Here is a 17311-nt window from a genome sequence, read left to right as displayed (position 1 = left end):
ATATTAATAATTTCATATATTAAATTAGTGAGTTACATTCCACCCACCTAGTACTTTTTGTGCTTGTACTCGGCGTGCTGCTAAACAGACCTGCCTTTTACAGTTCATACACAATTACAGTTTAATGACTTTATTGTTGATGACTGTCCTTATTAACATTTACCAGGAATACTTGCACTGTGGTTGGGCAACAAAGTGTTTATTATGCGTGGAACTATTGTATTTTCAATCTATAACGCTTACAGTAGAAAAGGTCAACAAATACGAACCTTTGAACTATAGTTGGGCAATGAGTTTGAACAAAGCAGTTTACATCAAAATGGTCCATAGGATGCTTGGCCAAATGGGACAAATACTATATTTGAAAGCAGGCAGGATGGTAGGCCCCATGATTGACACGTCTGCCTCAAGAGTATTGAGGTTTGGGGTTCACATTTCGTCTATCACCTTCGCATGTACTCTGGCTTCCTCCCACATTCCAAAAGCTTTAGGTTTAGACTCTAAATTGTCTATAGGTGCGCTCGCGAATGGTTGTTTGCGATTGATTGGTGACCAGTCAAGGGTGAACTGACTGTACTCTGGCTTAGGCTCCGGCACACTTGCATCCAAATGAGGATAAAGAAAATGAACGGATGAATGAATGTGGAAGCAAAATACATGTTGCATAAGGTGTTTTTGATGGCACCAGTAAACAAGTTTACCAAGTTCTTATACTGTCAATCTAACGTTTACCAGCAGGCTAAACATAGAACAAATGCAGGTCAGTAGCACGAACTGTCCCACACAGACACATGATTCCAGCAAGTGAAACCAAACTACACTGTTGACAAAATCTGAGAGAGAAATTTAACTACGCCGCGTGCCGTTGGAAATGAAGCCCTAATTAAACGTGATAGCATATTAGACGTTAGAATAAATCGATGTTACGCCCAAAAGCCGTATAAATGTTGTTTCTTGATTTAATGTAAATATTTGTAGTTTTGTGACGCGAGACCAGGAAGTTTCCAACGAAGGAGGAATGTCATTGGGTAGAAGTATGACAGACAGCCGCATTGTCCAATCAGCTCTTGCTGTAGTCAACGTTACTACCCAATCTTTCGTCGTGATGCAAATTTTGTCGAAGTTCTTTCTGTGGGAGCACTCTTTGGTTATCCGCATTGAGCTTCATCGACATCCCACTTTACGTAACATTAATGACGCCTTTAGGCTTTGATCATTAAAACGACAAGCGATCTACTACAAGGGATTGAAAGGTAGCGCGTTTCGCTATGTTTGTTTCAAGAGGTTTACGGTAATTGGTCATAAAGTTGGTAGCTTAGCACCTAGCATAGCGTTTGCTAACCGACGAGTTCGCCGGTACAGGCGGACCTCTTTGTCTGACAGGGGAAGGCGTGCTCTTTGTTAAGGCTTTTCCCTTTGTCCACTCGGGGGAAAAGAGGAACTGTTAGGCCAGCATTACATATTTATCCGCAGTGACAACGTATTTAGAAAATGCAAGTCGCGAAAAAATACTTCACAGAAGGCCTGATTCAGTTGACCATCTTGCTCAGTTTGATTGGAGTACGCGTGGACATCGACAGCTACTTAAGTGGCTACTACTCGCCCCTGATTGAGATTAACTTGGGTCCTAGCTCAGCCTACACCCAGACACCCTTCCACAATTTAAGAGACACCCTCGGGGGACACACCGTGCACCCCAAATGCCCCGAATTGGACTATTTCTTTGCTAGCCGCAGGCTTCTAGAGGAGGTTCGGACTCTGGGCTCTCCGCGGTTCCCCACGCAGTTGAACACATGGCTGGTGCACCAAGTGTCGCCCATTGACAAGTCTGACGGCGGACAGCCTTCGACTAGCAGCAGCAGCAGCAGCAGCAGCACAGACACCGAACCGGACCCAGAAAGCTACCAGGCCAGCGATGACAGGAACCAGGAGCTTCAGCGAACATCTCCATCGGGGCCTTGTGTCAGCAGGGTTGTAACAGAGGCAAGTGTGTTGCGTAATGTTGCATAAATAGCAATAATATAACTAGATGCGGTTATGAAAGTACTGCTAGTAGTGAAGTAGACGTGTACGTCTTGTGTAAAATTGCTGTTATTAAATGCAAGTCATGGAATGTACAGAAGTACAATTATATACGGTATGTTACAGTGAATACCTCTGTGGATTTTATTTTGGAATTTATATAAAAGTAATACTGAAAATCATTAAAAGTAAGACGTTGGCACCAACTTGCGGCATCTTTGTGCCAAAGAACTACTTCGAAGTGAGTTGAGGAGGTTCCTTTTGGCAAAAAAAAGTGTTTTGCCGCCACCTTGTGGCATCTATAGGCAAAACAATATTTTGGGAGCTGTCAATTGCGAAATGTCACAAATCTCCATCTGGACCTTGTGTCAGCAGAGTTTTAAGAGCGAAGTGTCAATATGTGACACTTTCATAAGGCGTATTAAAGGATAGAAGCAGCTAATGTACAGAGTAAAAATAGAACAGAGCAGAAATGTACAGTATTAAAAATGATGTATTCGCATAATCACATATGAAAGGATTAAAAAACAAACAAACATGTAACTCTTTGGTATAAAGAAATGTAAGTATTACTTTGTTGCCACTTGCCGCCTATGAGCCTTTATGGGGGAGGTCTCAATTGGGGATTTTCAGAAGGACCTGTCAGGGAACACTTTTGATAGCTTGGCAACATGCAAACAACACAAATATTGACCGCCATTACCTTTCTACTTACATTTTACAACATATCATCCACAGAGATAACAAAATAAATAAATAATAGAAACGAGGCTATTTTGACAAAAGGAGTAGAAAGTACAGAATACCAGATGAAAGTCAATGCGGTTAAATAATCAGGGCATGCTATTTAATCTGCCTGTGAAGTTAGCAGTGTGTTAAATAAGAACGTCCCTCCCATAATCCACCAAGTGTGTTGAAATCAAGGAACAATACAGTTGAACGTTCCAACATGCGCAGCAAGTCTGAGAAGTGGATATTTTTGACGAGCACCCAACTGGTTTAGCTAGTGATGTCATCTCTTTAACAAGTAAGCACGTGCTTGCCAGTCTCGATGGAACGAGACTATAAGTGAAACGTGACCACGTGAAATGCTATTTCACTTTGCCCATGCCGCTTATACCTTACAAAAAGAGTATTTTCTAACTGTAAGCCTTGGCTAATAAAACATTTGTAGCAATGTGTAGCTTCATCTTGTGCTGGTCTAGCTAGCTAGCTAGCTAGCTGGCGATCTTATCCATAACATAATAAAATTCTTGTCATTCTTTACTCAACAAGGTCCAAACCGGAATGATCAAACGACGTTAGCATCACGCGGCGCTATTGTGACGCTCAAATCGTTTAGCTTCACATTCCATGCAGTGAAAACGCTTCAGTATCAATCGATCCAAGTGATCCGGAGTCGAGGAGAGGCCAGCTGCCTGCTGGATTTGTTCTGTCTTGAGGGCAGTTGATGGCGCCCGCCATTTGTATAACCATATCTCCTTTCTCCAGATGAAACCGCCGTCTGTGGGTTATGAGAGGTGGAGACGCGGGGCTTAAGACCTCCACCCTGCTGGATGTTGCCGCAATTATGCCCAAAAGTGTTTTTTTACTTTCATCTGACATGCCCAGTCATACGTAATCATAAGTTAGCGACTATTATTTACCGTATAGTAAACAATGCGCTTTTTGAACAAGCGACCTTATCACGTCAGAACATAAACTAATGCTTTCTATTTCTATTAAAATTGCTGCGTAGTTATCCCAAAACTCTTAATCATCACTTTGAAGCACAAACAACGACTTGCTTTACAGAATTGCAATTCGTCCCAAAGGGCCCATCTGCAGTCTTTTACCCGTAAAAGTAAAAGTGAAGTTTCAGTTCCATCTGGCGTCACAACAGCTGCGAATGAAAACAAACATCTCTGTCATCATTCCTTTCATTTGCGAGAAGAAAAAAAAAAACCAAACTTCGACACAACAAATTTGGCAAACAAATAATGCAGTTTGGCTGACCCCTTCCAGTGCTTGTGTTTTGAATCCTTTTAATCTCTCCTTTTCCTAATCTTGGCTCCTCACCATCTGCTTCTGCGTGTCCCGCCAGGAGGAGGATGTTGTCGTTAAAGAGGAGGAGGAATCTGCTGCAGTCACTCAGCTGGCACTCAGTTCCACTTTGGAGCAAGAGGTATGGATGGTTGGTCTTCTCCCGTTTTTTTTTGGCCATTTTGTATACAGGCGCTGTCCGACTGAGGAAGACGGATGTCATTTTTGCCACTTTTCTATCTCGACACAGTTTATAAAAACAGTGTAAATGTATTGTCCCCTCAAACAACAAAAGTGAGTCGACCTGTAAGTGAAATTGGCCATGTCAATATTTTGTGTGGCCGTCATCATTTTCCATCAGTATAGGTTTCAGCGTTTAGACTTGTCAAAAATAATCGATTCTCAAATTAATCAACAACTATATTGATAATCGAGTAGTCGTTTGGAGCCATTTTTTAAATGTAAAATAGTCCAAATTGTCTGATTTCACCTGGTCTGATATCAAGAAAAAAAAAGTTCACTGATTTCTGTAGTCCTTCATGAAAAAACACTATTATGTGTGTTTAATCCAAATTTACAAACATCTGTTTTTACAATGACTGACCCATAGTACAACATCAATCCCCCCCTTCTTTTTTTTTATCGTTATAAAAATACAAATTACAAAAAAAAACACCAATCACTGATTAATAAACAATAATCAGGGGGAAAATGCTTTTGTAATACGCAACACTACTTGATTAAAGTAGCGACAGTGTAATTGTAGCAATGATGCATTCAATCCTTTAAGCGTGCTCAACAAGCATTCGTGATCTGCCTGCAGAGTGCGCTTGACGGCATCACCGCGCTGTGCGAGTCACCGCAACAACAACAACAGCCGCCGCCGCCGCCACCCGCCACCGACTTTGACCAGCACTGGAGCCGTTTCCTCTCGATGCCCGTCACTAACCTCGACGTAAGTAGTCATGCGTTGCTCAGCTCATATTGTGGATGGTTTTAGTAAGTCCAAACGTTTGGTAGGACTTGGACTCACTTGTCACCGAGCGCCTGTCAGACCTGGACATAGACGGCGGCAGCAACGGCGGCATCAGCCTGGACGCCACTTTGCTGGATGCCATGGTAACCGGCGGCGGAGCATTTGATGCCAGGCAGCAGAGGCCGTTATTCCGACAGGACTCCACCGGGTCCACCCGCTCGGACGCTTCACCGGGGCTGGCGCTGGGGCTGGCCGCGCTCCCTTTCGCCTCGGTGTGTAACTTAAGCGGCGGCGGGTCGTTGGCGAGCGCGCTGGGCGACTGCCTGGATGAGGCGGTCTTTGATCAGATCAATCAACTGGGTTTGGAGGGCTTGGAAAGCATCGACTCGCAGCTGATGGACTCCTTGGGAGGCATAAACCCGGACGTCCTGGAGGATTTGGACTCTGACTCTGGGCTCTCTCTGGAGAGCAGCTCTGGAGGTCCGGTCTCCCCAGGTGGGTTCTTTCATACTTGATCGGATCAGATGTGTTCTTGAGCCTTAAAGGGATACTTGACTCGTGAAGCTATGAATGAGGTAACTTCATTATTGTTTATGTACATTGAATACCTTTAGAAACACATTTTCCCACTTGCTGTCGACTGCAGATGACATCACCTGTGCTGAGGAAGTAGTTGGCGACCAATCATGGCTCAGTCTGCGGACCAAAGCCAGAAAACAGGGGATCCGTGATTGGTCGTCGCCTACTTCCTCAGCACAGGTGATGTCATCTTCAGTCGACAGTAAGTGGAAAAATTTGTGTTTAAAGTTATTAGCTCATTCACTCCCAAACATTTTCACTGAAGCAATCCCCCTTCGCTCCCCGGCTGTTTTACTGGATTCGGACTTGATTTTGCAGGGTCCACAGAATAAAAACATGGAACCTACCAAAAGAGAGCTTCTTTCATCCGGAAAATAAAAAAGTATATATATATCTGTTTCCGTGTAGCAGAAATTTAGAATATAAGTTTTATCATTATTCACAAATTTGTTTAAAACCGTGGGGGGAGACAGCGTGTTGCAACTTGATCTCTTATACTCTGCTGCCACCCGCTGGCCGTTTTTGTAATGACTATCATTGCTTCAACCGCTCTCTTTAATTCAGAGTGAGGTATGCTAAAACATTTAAAAATATATATACATGTTTTTGGTAGCATGGTAATATTTAAAATTGAGAGTGAATAAGTTAACTGTAGAAGAAAAATCAAGACGTTATCAAATTCATTCTGGACAAATGAACTTGTTACTGCTGAAAATGGCTCAACGAGTCAAGTATCCCTCTAAGTTTCACTTTGGTTTGCCACATATATCACCTGCAGCGGGTCAGAATAGATGTTTATCGAATAATGACGGGTGTTGAAATTACATAATTTATAGTTCCTGTAACGCGGCAAAAAAATTTTAACGCGCGATTAATGACCGCCCCTTACTTGGAAAGCCCGTACTGGGGGAATTCCAGTCGCAATGCAGAAGACACGCCCATGTCAAAATTTTGCACTAATAAATGTAATAATGATAATGCATATATTTGTGGAGACTGGGGTCAATTTTCAAATTGAGCAGAATGACACAAGTTACTCCCATGTTGAAGATTAGATAACTCTTAATATGAAAAGAAAGCTGTCACCAATGTCTTACAAATGTAATTACACCATCTAGTGGCAGAAAAAATGACCAACGCAAATCAATATCACATTCATTTCTTACAGTCCAGTACATATTTTCAATAATAACTCTCAATAAAAGATGCCGCCATATATCTATTAGTTTAAAAATGTTTCCACTTTTATTTGAACAAGAGTATGAAAACTCGTACTGCATTCAGGACAGATATAAAATTAGCGATTAATCGTGAGTTAACTATTATAGCATGCAATAAACAAAATGTAATTGTCCGACACCCCTACTAATACCATGGCAAAAACATCAAATGCGGCGTTAGCTCGTCGGTCTTATCTTGCTCTGACCGACCAATCGGGATGTCGTAGATGCTATCGGTGTGGGCAAGCTTGCCGGCTAATAAAATCTGTGAACTAATCATTAAAATGAACATTTGCTCGTTCAGGTTCATCCGAGATGTCATCAAGTTCATGCGAAGACGAGGGCGGCGCAACAGGTTACAGCAGCGAGGTGGATTCCCTCCCCTGCAAAGGCCTTTTGGACCGCGCCGCCACGTGGCCCTACGAGGATCTCGGCGAGAACGTGTGGCACGACCACAGCTACTCGTCTCCCGCCTTCTCGAACCCGCCACCCGTCGCTCTCCCCCACAAAGGCATCAAGGAGGAGCCCCTGAGCGAGGACGAAGAGCCCAGTCTGTCCGCGCGGGAGCTGAATCGGGACGAGCTCCGCGCCCGCGCCATGTGCATCCCCTTCTCGGTCCTGCAGATCGTCAACATGCCCGTGGAGGAGTTCCTGGAGATCGTCGACGGCCACGGCTTCACCGCCGAACAGGTGACCCTCCTCAGGGACATCCGGCGGCGGGGCAAGAACAAGCTGGCGGCGCAGAACTGCCGCAAGCGCAAACTGGACGCCATCACGGGGCTCCAGGACGAGGTGGACCGGCTCCACGCCCACCGGGAGCGCTTGCTGAGGGAGAAGCAGGTGACGGCCAAGACCATGGGCGCCGTGGGCCAGCAGATCCGGCAGCTCACCAGAGACGTCCTGGCTCGCCTGAGGGACGAGTCGGGACAGCCCCTGAACCCGGACCGATTCACCCTGCAGTGCGGGGCCAACGGGAGGGTGGCGGTTCAGCCCGTAAGAAGGCCCGCCGTCTCGGCGTCGAGCGGCAATAAAACGGACAAGAGGAAGAAGAGCAAAAAGCAGTGATGCGACGTTCCTCAAAACTTTTCTTGCCTTTCTCTGGCTGCGGGATGGCCTTAGCGAGGTCTGCGCGGGCGCGCGTCGAACCGCTTGCCGTCGGGAGTCGAAAACAGCTCGAGCTGCCAAAAAAAGGAGAAACTCACAAAAAGTTATTCAAAAGAAAATTAAAAAAAAAGACTGGCGGGGGGGGGGGAATGTAGCTTACACACTGGACGTCCTTCCGCTTCTTTGAGACGGACACGCGGCGCGGAAAGGAACGTTTGTATGGAATCGTACGCGATGCAACCACTCGCTTTTTGTGCCTGCAAACATCAAAATGAATCACAAAAGAATTTGAGCTGACAGACGCCGCCGATGGGGCATGTTTACGCATCGGCGTGGCCAGCCGGCGAAAGATTCTGCTGAAGACTGGTTTTGTTTTCACGCATCCTCTCGGCGTCCTACGATACAAGCAGGTGATTAACGGCTGTATTTATTAAACCATTTTGAAGTTCACGAAACGCTCATACGCATCAAAAGCTGTCGACGGCGGCGTCTTTTTATTCCCGTTAACGGCAGCCGCATCCTAAAGCGGTCAAAGGAACGGGGGATTACATATCTGATGTTTACAGATTGATTTCAGATTTTTGGGGACGTGCGCTGAATTCAAGTTGAAGACGAGAGCTTGCGTTTGTCTTGACGACGTATACGGTATACCAATGATGAACCTGACGAGGCCTTATGTTGCGTCGGAGGGTTTATGTACACGATCCACATTTTGACATCGATTGGTTTCAAGCACAATTTGTTTTAATTGGAGATTTGGCAAGATTATTTTCTACCTCACGCTTGAGTTTGTTGCAAAAACGGAAACATATTTTAAGTGCACTGTAATGATCACTCCATTATAGGTAAATTGTCCCCGTATGGACCTAAACCATCCCATTAAAGATACAATACAATCATGTTTTATGCTTGGGACCGTTTGAAAAGTAGTTGAGGTTGCTGTGTTTTCTGCATTCTGCAAAGTCTTCAAAAAAGAAGATGCAGTAAGAGACATGCGCGGAGTAGTTCATGAAGTATTTTCTTTTCTAGGTTGTCACATTTTTATTTATCTGGTTTGACCAAGTGTTTACTTTTTATTTTGTATAAATGCCCATTCCCCCCTTTCCATCATTGCCGGGCAGATGTTTTTGATTGCATGGTGTTGTTGGATGTGACAGTATGTTTTCTGCTTGGGGACTAAAAGAAGCTTTCTGACATGATTATTTCTGATTAAAAATATAAACAATGCATGTGTTTAGCATTTTTGTGAACATTTTCACAGCGGGTCACATATTGCAGCTGTTGAATGTGGAATGTGTTTTTTTTTAATATAAACTTAACAGCAATGCGTCAACAATTGCTATACTCAATAAACAGTGCTATCTTAGTGGCGTCAGGCCAAAACCTTGTACCTCCCAAAAAAAAACAAAAAAACGAAAACGGCATGTTTGTTCGACCATTAAGATTTAAGAAAATGAATATATACGTTAACCACATTGTGGCCCGATGCCACTTCCAGGTACATTATTTAATGTAAACAATTTTGTTTACCATTTTGTAGATTGATAGAATTTAAAGCAAATATTAACGGCATTATTAACTCATCCATATCTGTCTTCGGAACATTTTGAGTAAACGAGTCACTTTCCGGAAGTAAAAAAAAAAAAAACCGAAGAGCGACTCATTTTTTTCCTTCCGGGCTTCCGTAGAAGGCCAAAAGCTAGCTTTTTGGCGCCTGTGCTATTTGGGATAAAGAAGCCGACCGCGTGCTCGCCATCAAGCCAAGCTGACCACCAAGCTGAGGCGAGTCGTTTTTAGTTGAGTCTCAAAGGTGAGTGTTCACAATTGAAACTACTGGACTTTAATTATTGCAATGCTCTTTTAGAAAAAGCTTTGTTTGAGCTAATTGTAAGGCTCGCGTTAGTGCGCGCGCGCTAACCGTCCAAGTTAGCGTTTCGTGTACGTTCTTCGTCGTTAGTTAACGGAACTTTTGGGTTCATTCGGCCACCGAAAAAGCCCACTCGTGAGTCCGTGGAGCATTTTAACTTTTGCACTAACTTGTTGTCGGCTTTATTTCGGTTGTAGAGCAAACTTAACGCCGAGCGCGCCACCGTAGTGCTTCTGTTACCCACAACGATAAACATCCAAATCCGCAAACTTTGGGTCTTTTATCATGATGCAACAGTTACCTTACGAGCATCTTTCTTGCAGAAAGTTGTTCTATCTTGTACAAAATGGACACGTTATCCCGTAGCTCTCATAAGTGCGATGCAGGCTCCCTTTATCTCAGGGGGTCTGTAGGATCAGCTGGTCTGGACTAACAAATTGTTCGGGTGATTCAGTTTGATTTTAAGTGTAAAAGTGCTTGAAGTCTTACTGTGTATTATCTGTTTTAATAGAGCACAGCATGGGCAAGAAGCAGAATACCAAGAGTAGAAAGGATTCACAGGAGGGGGGGCAGGGCACACAAGAGGAACCTGAGGAATTTGTGGTGGAAAAAGTTCTGGACCAGCGTATTGTGAATGGGAAGGTGGAGTTCTTCCTCAAGTGGAAAGGATTTTCAGAGTGAGTTGCCTCGGGACAGACCCCCGATCCCACCCCCTGCTGTGGTTAAAAGAGTTTCCCTGTTATGGGACTGTCCATTTCTGTAGTTGCATGAAGACCCTGCATGTTTGCACTCAATTACGTGTAAAGCAGTCTTTGCAAATGCATTTTCACTGTACTTGTCTGCTTTTAATTTTCATTTTGAAAAAAAAAAAACCTTCACTTCTGCTCATCCAGAGTTGACAACACCTGGGAGCCGGAGGACAACTTGGATTGTCCGGAGCTTATCAACGCTTTTCTGGAAGCCCAGAAGAACATTAAGGAGAAACCGGCATCTCTGAAGAGAAAGGCGTCTGCAGACGACTCTGAAATGGACGCGAAGAAGAAAGATGCCGTGAGTAGTTCCAAATGCCTCGTCAGAATCTGCACAACAACGCCCAAGTCCTTAAAATGTGTTAAGAAATGACATACAGCGTATCGACGGTATCTCATAAAGAAAGTTGACACTTCACATTTTTGTTAGCTTATCTTTTCGCGGGGCAACACTGAAGGAATGACACTTTTTGCTCCAACGCACTAATAATCGCACACCCGTGATGACGCCTCAGTTCGGGTGTCGCTTTGCAACACGAGTTCAAGAAACACAAATCATGAAGTGTTCCATTTTCCACCTTTTTTACCTACTATACTGTACTCGTACCCTCTACATTTCCAGCCTGAGAAACCCAGAGGCTTTGCGAGGAAACTTGATCCAGAAAGAATTATCGGTGCAACAGACAGCAGTGGAGAGCTGATGTTCTTGATGAAATGGTAAGTCAGTCAATATGTGATCTTTATTGTCCTTTTAATTGTTACTGGGCCGATATCCGCCTTATTGTGAGGTATTGGGTACACACGGAGGCCGCCAATACCAGCTACCAGCAGACACGCAGGGCTTAAATAGGGAATTAAATTTGATGCAATTATTTTTAAAAAGTAAAAAAAAAAAGTATGGAAAAATATTTGTTTGCACAATATTACGACTATTTTAAAATCATGTTTTATAAATAAGAGTTTTTTCTCCCTCTCCAGATCACGCTTTATGTCGAGTCAAGCGCAATTTGTGTGAGAGCAAACATCCCGCCTCGACAATGAGCAATTATTTTGTTGATGAATCAAATCAAGTAACTTAAAAAAAAAAAGGGAAGGACATATCAAATTATGAGTCAGTTTCTGGTTTGGCATATAACATGTTGGAACATATGCAAAAATGTCAGTTGATGGTGTTTTTCCAAAGTAAAATCAAATGTTTAATTTTGATAGAACACAATGGGTTTATCACGGGGGGGTGTTATGGAAGCTAATTATTTAGCGAGCATAACCAGCTGAGCAGTTGTTGACGCATATTCCTCCCATCTGTCGCCGCAGGAAAGACTCCGACGAAGCCGACCTCGTCCCGGCCCGCGAGGCCAACAGCAAGTGCCCTCAAGTGGTCATCGCCTTCTATGAGGAGAGGCTAACATGGCACTCGTGTCCAGAAGATGAAGCCCAGTAGTACGGTGGCCGCCTCCTGGGCCTCGCACCTCCTCAAACCACCCACGCCCCGTTTTCCTCAGGACTGACTCTCCTTCGTTGGCCTGGCCTTCTAGTTTTAGGTGTTGTTTGGCTTTTCTTTTTTTTCTCCCCCCATTTGTTCCATCTGCATAGATGATGTCAATTGTTCCATGATGTTCTCAAAAAGTCTTCAGTTTTGAAGAAGCTTTGTTGGCGGGAGCTGCTGCTTCCCCACCCTCATCCCAAAGTTGCATATGGTTCCGCGAGTCTTACGATGTCAGCCAACGTTGTCTTGGTTATGTCGTTGTTTTCCTTCTCTAGTTTTGTTATCACCGTAGTGTATTTTTTTTTTGTAAATATTGCTTTGATTGAAATAAAAGTTTTTTTTGGACCAAATTTCAGCTCAAATATTGTCAACTGGCCGCCCCGCGCCAATAAAGTGTTTGAGGCTCTAAGAAGTGACTTGCTATTGGATAAATAAAACGTTTGTTTGATTGTAAGCTCATCTGTCAAATTGTAGTTTTCGTACAATGGCAGCTATTTTACAGTAGACAATTTGTGCCTTGATTGAGTCGAACCTTATCAGTGAAGCACTGTCATCACTTGTATACAGATTTCTTCAAATTGTTAAAATAAATGAATGGTGACCGCGGTACCAAAACACAATTAACCATTTTTAAATAGTCCACTTTTATGCTGCAATAGCCAATATTGTATTAAATGGGGATTTATATTTTTTGTTTGCAGAATTGTGAAATTTCACAGCATCACATTTATGGTTATTTATAGCCGAAGGAAAGGAATATTGGACACATCTGTCAGTACTAGCATGCAATTAATGACATATTTAGAAAATGTGTACACAACAGTTGAACCAACAACTGCCAACCCCGCAACTCCACCCACCACAAGACCCCACTGTATGCAAATTTCCTGAGCTGGTGTTAGTAAACTACTTAGATGACTTTACTGTTGAGCTTCCCTTCCTGGTTGGACACGCTGGATGTTGATTTGAATAGCTTGACCAGTGTTGGTAAGTGCCTTCATTTTGTTTTTATATTTGGAGGGGTGGCCTTGACACATATTTTTCGGGGGACAAAGTGGCAGAAGTGTGAATTTATAAATGTCAATGACATGAGTGAAATGATAATCATGTTGCTTATTTAAAGGTCTGCAGGGTTTCTAAAGGTGAACTGTTATAAATGACATTCAAATATTGCTAATTTTGTGTATTTAGACATGACATTTCTGATTTCTTTGAATGGCTGCATTTAAAGTTGTTTTTTGCAGCAACCCCTCCCCCCCGTAATTGTCCACCGTGACTGAATAATATAGTGTATGAAATTGTTAAAAGTGCACCATTGCATATTATAACATTGGGGGGTGAAATTAACACGAAAAACATGTTCAAAACTATTTTTGTCCATCTCTGGGGCGGCCATTTTGGCAACTTGCTCTCGACAGGAAAATACATCACAGTGCCATAAGAGCTCAGCTTGGGAATGTCACCAAACCCAGAAAAACGTGAGCTATCGTGACGATTTAAAAAAAAATATATATATATATATATTTGTTTTACTTGACTACTACCCCCCCCCCCCCCCCGCAAACAAAGTACAGCGTGGGGTAATGTTGCTACCTCTGATTATATGCCCTTGAGTCAATATCACCATAACTTGATCAATTATCATAATACTGTTTGCAGTAGTATTATGGACCCATGTATTCAAATGAGTTTACAACAAATGGTCGCGTAGGACGAGGTTAAAGTTCACGTGAGGCGATAGTCCCCGCCCCCTGTGACCTGACCAGGTGATATCGTTTACCGTCATCTAATCCCCAAACAGTGGGCAGCAGGAACGACAGGTGTGCACTCGCACGCCGTTGGCGAGTCACATATTTTTTTGTATTAACACCAGCATTATCGTAGTAGTCACTCGTTGCTACTTTTGTTTTTTTAAAGCTCTTATCCTGCCTCGAATATTATTATTATTTTAAATAGCGTGTGCAGGGAAAAGGCGTGAACAAGGAAATTGACGAGTTTGCCATGAGTGTTTGATTCAGTCCCCGAGAGGCTGATAGAGGCAACAATCAAAAGGTAAGCACAATACTTCACTAATTATATAATAATGTGTGTTGTCATTATTTTTTTCAAAACGGATTAGCCTCAACTTTATGTAGACGTTAAAAATGCTTTCAGGATGTTCCTTTTCTGTTCAACTAATAGTAGTCCAGCTACAAACACAATTCTAAATCGTGTGATTTTTATTTAAATGCATACAATCATCGAGACTGGACGCTTGTAAATGTTGTAAATATAGTGCATTTTGCAGTCACACTGTCCTGAAACATGACTACAATGCTTTACAAACCGAATCGCATTTTAAGCTTCATTACATGCAACTTGGACATCAAATTGGATCAAATACAGATGTCAGGTGTCAATTAAGGCCCATCATAAATAATTATACGGATATTGATAGCAATTTGTGTTACTAAACTCCTTTTGACCCGTAGAAATTGTTCTTATATTTATTTTCTCAGTCAGCCATCATTGTTGCATGTGTCAATATACTAAATAGATCAAATTGTTAAGATTTTTTTTTTTTTTTGCAGTCATACCGGCCATTACTACAATGTGACTTGTGACAACTATTTGACACCCCTTGTTTAGATTGCAAACAATGTGTGGAATGGAATGTATTGATTGTGTCAAGTCATAAGGTAACTGTTTAAGTATTGGGGAGATAATCATCACCCCGGGAGACCCGCAACAAATGTTTAGTCCACGTAATAGTCTAGCAAATGTTTAGTGAGGGCAGGCGCATGCGCTCACGTGACCCATAGCGGAGTGCAGTTTTGGTCCAATGCGATGGAGGCTTTTAGTCACAGCATTAATCTGCCTTCATCGATTGATTCTGCTTGTGCTCATGCCCAGCATGATCTTGCTAGTTATCGTCAGAAAACAAAGAAGTCGCATGATTATCTAAGAAAAAAAGTAGAAGTGTCACGTGTTGACGTTAATCGATGCGTGTAGTTTTTCTTGGGAGGAATATTTTTTTCTTCCCTGGAACCGTTTCACTATAATAGATGCATTTATTCTGCGGGTTGGCCAGAATTAGTGCTGATTGTGTGCAAAAGAGGCTTTATTGTTTCTAATCCTGTTTTGGTGTTGTGAGCCGAAATCCACCTCCTGTGCCCTTTTTATTGGCCTTTATGCTTATATCAGCTGAAAAGGCGCACTTGCCGAGTCCTTAAGATGTGGAACTACCTCAGCTGAACCTCTCCGGTCATTTGGCGCCTCTTATTAAATGTATGTGTGCAGATGGCAACAGTTATTGTTTTGCTTGTCGACATGAGCTGAAAAATGAGGAAGAATCAGAAGATTTTTTTTCTTTCTATTGCTAATATAGTTCTGATTGGATTGACATGGTTACACATAGAGGCTGAAATCTGATTGGACAAGATGGCCATTGACATTCAAAAAGTTGTCCTATTCATACTAATCCACCAGGAAAGCATTTCACTCTCCCCGCCTTCTCTGCCACAACTTTAGGCACTACTGGAAGGGATTCTTCCGGGATCCTCCGCAGCTCCATCATCACCGCCATCTTGATGTCGTACACATTTTCAAACGGCTCCCTTTGAAAAGCGTCTGAGGGAGAAAAAAAAAAATCTACAGAGCAAGTAAGCAAATGTAACGGGGTGAAAAGTTGAGCCCTTTTCACACTGTATTTAGCAAAACTCATTCACCACCAGTGGATTTTTACGTTGTGGCGCAACTCTTTCATACCGAGTGCAGTGTGAAAAGGGATAATAACCTCGTTTATGCAACTTGCTACAATATGTTGTCGTCGTGTAGGTTTCCAGCATGGACGACAGTATGTTTGACAATCTTGCCAAAACGGTAAGTAACCGGAACGATTCAAAGATCCTCATCGCATCCCATGGAAGCATTTATTTCCCCCCAATTTTTTTTTTTAAAGGAGTTTATCAGCGTCTTTGTTGGAAATCCAAGGCTCCAAAAACACGACCGCTGGCACACGCACGTCGACTATGAAATCTGTCTTCGCGTGAGTAGCATCGCACGGCAAGTATGTCGTCGCGGGGTTTGAACGTCCGCTAATGTTGTCGGCCTCTCGCAGACGAATAGCATGTGCTTTCGCAAGAAGGCTTCGGCGGTGAGGCGACGTTACAGAGAATTTGTTTGGCTGCGACGTTCCCTGGAGCAAAACGCTCTCATCATGTATGTCGGCGCATCTTTGATTAGATTGAAGTCGAATCTGCCGCGTGTTGGAATGAGTGGATTTGTTCCCGTCTTCCTCCCAGCGAAGTCCCAAAGCTGCCCCCTTGGAATCCTTTCTTCAGCATGAAGAACGTAGAGCAGGTTCGACAAAGGATGAAAGGCCTGCAGGAGTTTTTAGAAATGTGAGTTTCTCCGCAACTAAATGACATCACGCCTCACGGACGATGCATTGATCACGTTTCGTTTTCCTTCCCAGCGTTCTTCACACGCCGTTTTTGTTGTCCGACAGTCGACTCCATCTGTTCCTCCAGTCGGACCTCAGCGTCAAAAAGATGCAGAGGTGCGCCGTCGGCAAGACCAGGTACACGGTGGCCGAGGCCATTCAGCGATTCGACGGCGGCGGCGTCACCGCGTTGGAAGATGAGGCGTCACGTGACTCTGACTGCGAGAGGTACGTGTCGATCGGAGTCGTCGAAATGAGCCGCCGGACGATGCTTCACCGTGATCCGTCTCCCATCAGCACCTCTTCGTCGGGCTTGGGCTTGAGCGTGGACAGCACCCTTCACGGAAGCCCCCTCCACTTTTTCGAGTCATCCCACGCAGAATTGTGCAGTTTTGATGTAGTCGTCCACAAAAGTTAATATGGAGCGGCCAATAGCGAAGCCTCCAAAAACAGGTTTTTGTTTTCATTAATCGTAATTCTTTTAAAATAAGCTTTAGGGATCTTTTTTTTTTTTTTTGTCAAATGCCAATTATTTCTTTGTGTGTACTAAAAGAAGATTTCATGGTTTTAAAAAAAAATGTATAGTAAAGCTACATTTATAAATTCTTAATTGTAACCTATGTTATATTTTTATAGTCTCTGAAAGCCGAGGTAATGTTTTGGAAGCGTAGAAGTTTTAGAGGAAACTGTATAAGAATACTTTTAGGGTCTGTTTAAAGGAGAAATAAACTGTTTTTTGAAGAAAACGTGTCCATTCCTGTGCTGATTGTTTCTGCTAACATGAGCTGTGCACAATGCAGCCCAGTAGAGGGAGTAGAGACATCAGAAGAACCCTTTGCAGTCACTCCTACTCTAATGCCTGC

At 43.2% G+C, this 17311-nt stretch overlaps 3 protein-coding genes across 9 annotated transcripts; all 3 read left to right on the top strand.

Annotated features, from left to right (window-relative positions):
- The first annotated feature begins 1122 nt into the window (after positions 1–1122).
- On the top strand, positions 1123–9150 carry nfe2l3 (nfe2 like bZIP transcription factor 3). The gene is made up of 5 exons (XM_086063135.1): positions 1123–1983; positions 4106–4186; positions 4868–4999; positions 5065–5515; positions 7124–9150. Exons 1-5 carry the CDS (start codon positions 1492–1494, stop codon positions 7882–7884), a joined length of 1917 nt encoding a protein of 638 aa, XP_085919261.1. The 5' UTR covers positions 1123–1491; the 3' UTR covers positions 7885–9150.
- A 417-nt stretch (positions 9151–9567) lies between these two features.
- cbx3a (chromobox homolog 3a (HP1 gamma homolog, Drosophila)) lies at positions 9568–12479 on the top strand. Of its 3 annotated transcripts, none has more exons than XM_086063356.1 (5): positions 9568–9733; positions 10302–10467; positions 10684–10840; positions 11162–11256; positions 11854–12479. In XM_086063356.1, exons 2-5 carry the CDS (start codon positions 10310–10312, stop codon positions 11978–11980), a joined length of 537 nt encoding a protein of 178 aa, XP_085919482.1. In that variant the 5' UTR covers positions 9568–9733; positions 10302–10309; the 3' UTR covers positions 11981–12479. The 3 variants fall into 3 exon arrangements, with proteins under 3 accessions (XP_085919482.1, XP_085919483.1, XP_085919484.1); XM_086063357.1 differs by having other exon boundaries at positions 9585–9705; XM_086063358.1 differs by lacking the exon at positions 9568–9733 and adding an exon at positions 9806–9925.
- Positions 12480–12938: 459 nt separating this feature from the next.
- snx10a (sorting nexin 10a) lies at positions 12939–17161 on the top strand. 5 transcript variants are annotated; one of them, XM_086063137.1, is made up of 8 exons: positions 12939–13012; positions 13982–14077; positions 15536–15666; positions 15842–15886; positions 15966–16052; positions 16125–16225; positions 16309–16407; positions 16482–17161. In XM_086063137.1, the coding sequence occupies exons 4-8, from the start codon at positions 15851–15853 to the stop codon at positions 16864–16866; spliced, it is 708 nt and encodes a 235-aa protein (XP_085919263.1). In that variant the 5' UTR covers positions 12939–13012; positions 13982–14077; positions 15536–15666; positions 15842–15850; the 3' UTR covers positions 16867–17161. The 5 variants fall into 5 exon arrangements, with proteins under 5 accessions (XP_085919263.1, XP_085919264.1, XP_085919266.1 ...); XM_086063140.1 differs by lacking the exon at positions 12939–13012 and having other exon boundaries at positions 13830–14077; positions 16482–16676; positions 16746–17161; XM_086063138.1 differs by lacking the exon at positions 13982–14077 and having other exon boundaries at positions 12989–13012.
- The last annotated feature ends 150 nt before the right edge of the window (positions 17162–17311 follow it).

The sequence above is a fragment of the Leptonotus elevatus genome, chromosome 19 (assembly GCF_054856555.1).
Source record: "Leptonotus elevatus isolate MCC_2025b chromosome 19, RoL_Lele_1.0, whole genome shotgun sequence".
NCBI classification, from domain to species: Eukaryota; Metazoa; Chordata; class Actinopteri; order Syngnathiformes; family Syngnathidae; genus Leptonotus; species Leptonotus elevatus.
The sequence above is the reverse complement of the archived record's forward strand: the minus strand, read 5'-3'. Positions and strand labels throughout refer to the sequence as shown.

What these genes read in the sequence shown, in the direction of transcription:
- nfe2l3 (XM_086063135.1), top strand. Translation starts at nt 1,492, where the DNA reads ATGCAAGTCGCGAAAAAATACTTCACAGAAGGCCTGATTCAGTTGACC. An exon ending in TCAGCAGGGTTGTAACAGAG is followed by an intron (nt 1,984 to 4,105) that starts GCAAGTGTGTTG and finishes GTGTCCCGCCAG; the next exon opens with GAGGAGGATGTTGTCGTTAA. An exon ending in TGCCCGTCACTAACCTCGAC is followed by an intron (nt 5,000 to 5,064) that starts GTAAGTAGTCAT and finishes AACGTTTGGTAG; the next exon opens with GACTTGGACTCACTTGTCAC.
- snx10a (XM_086063137.1), top strand. Translation starts at nt 15,851, where the DNA reads ATGGACGACAGTATGTTTGACAATCTTGCCAAAACG. An exon ending in GAGCAAAACGCTCTCATCAT is followed by an intron (nt 16,226 to 16,308) that starts GTATGTCGGCGC and finishes TCTTCCTCCCAG; the next exon opens with CGAAGTCCCAAAGCTGCCCC. An exon ending in CTGCAGGAGTTTTTAGAAAT is followed by an intron (nt 16,408 to 16,481) that starts GTGAGTTTCTCC and finishes TTTCCTTCCCAG; the next exon opens with CGTTCTTCACACGCCGTTTT.
- cbx3a (XM_086063356.1), top strand. Translation starts at nt 10,310, where the DNA reads ATGGGCAAGAAGCAGAATACCAAGAGTAGAAAGGATTCACAGGAGGGG. An exon ending in ACGCGAAGAAGAAAGATGCC is followed by an intron (nt 10,841 to 11,161) that starts GTGAGTAGTTCC and finishes CTACATTTCCAG; the next exon opens with CCTGAGAAACCCAGAGGCTT. An exon ending in CTGATGTTCTTGATGAAATG is followed by an intron (nt 11,257 to 11,853) that starts GTAAGTCAGTCA and finishes CTGTCGCCGCAG; the next exon opens with GAAAGACTCCGACGAAGCCG.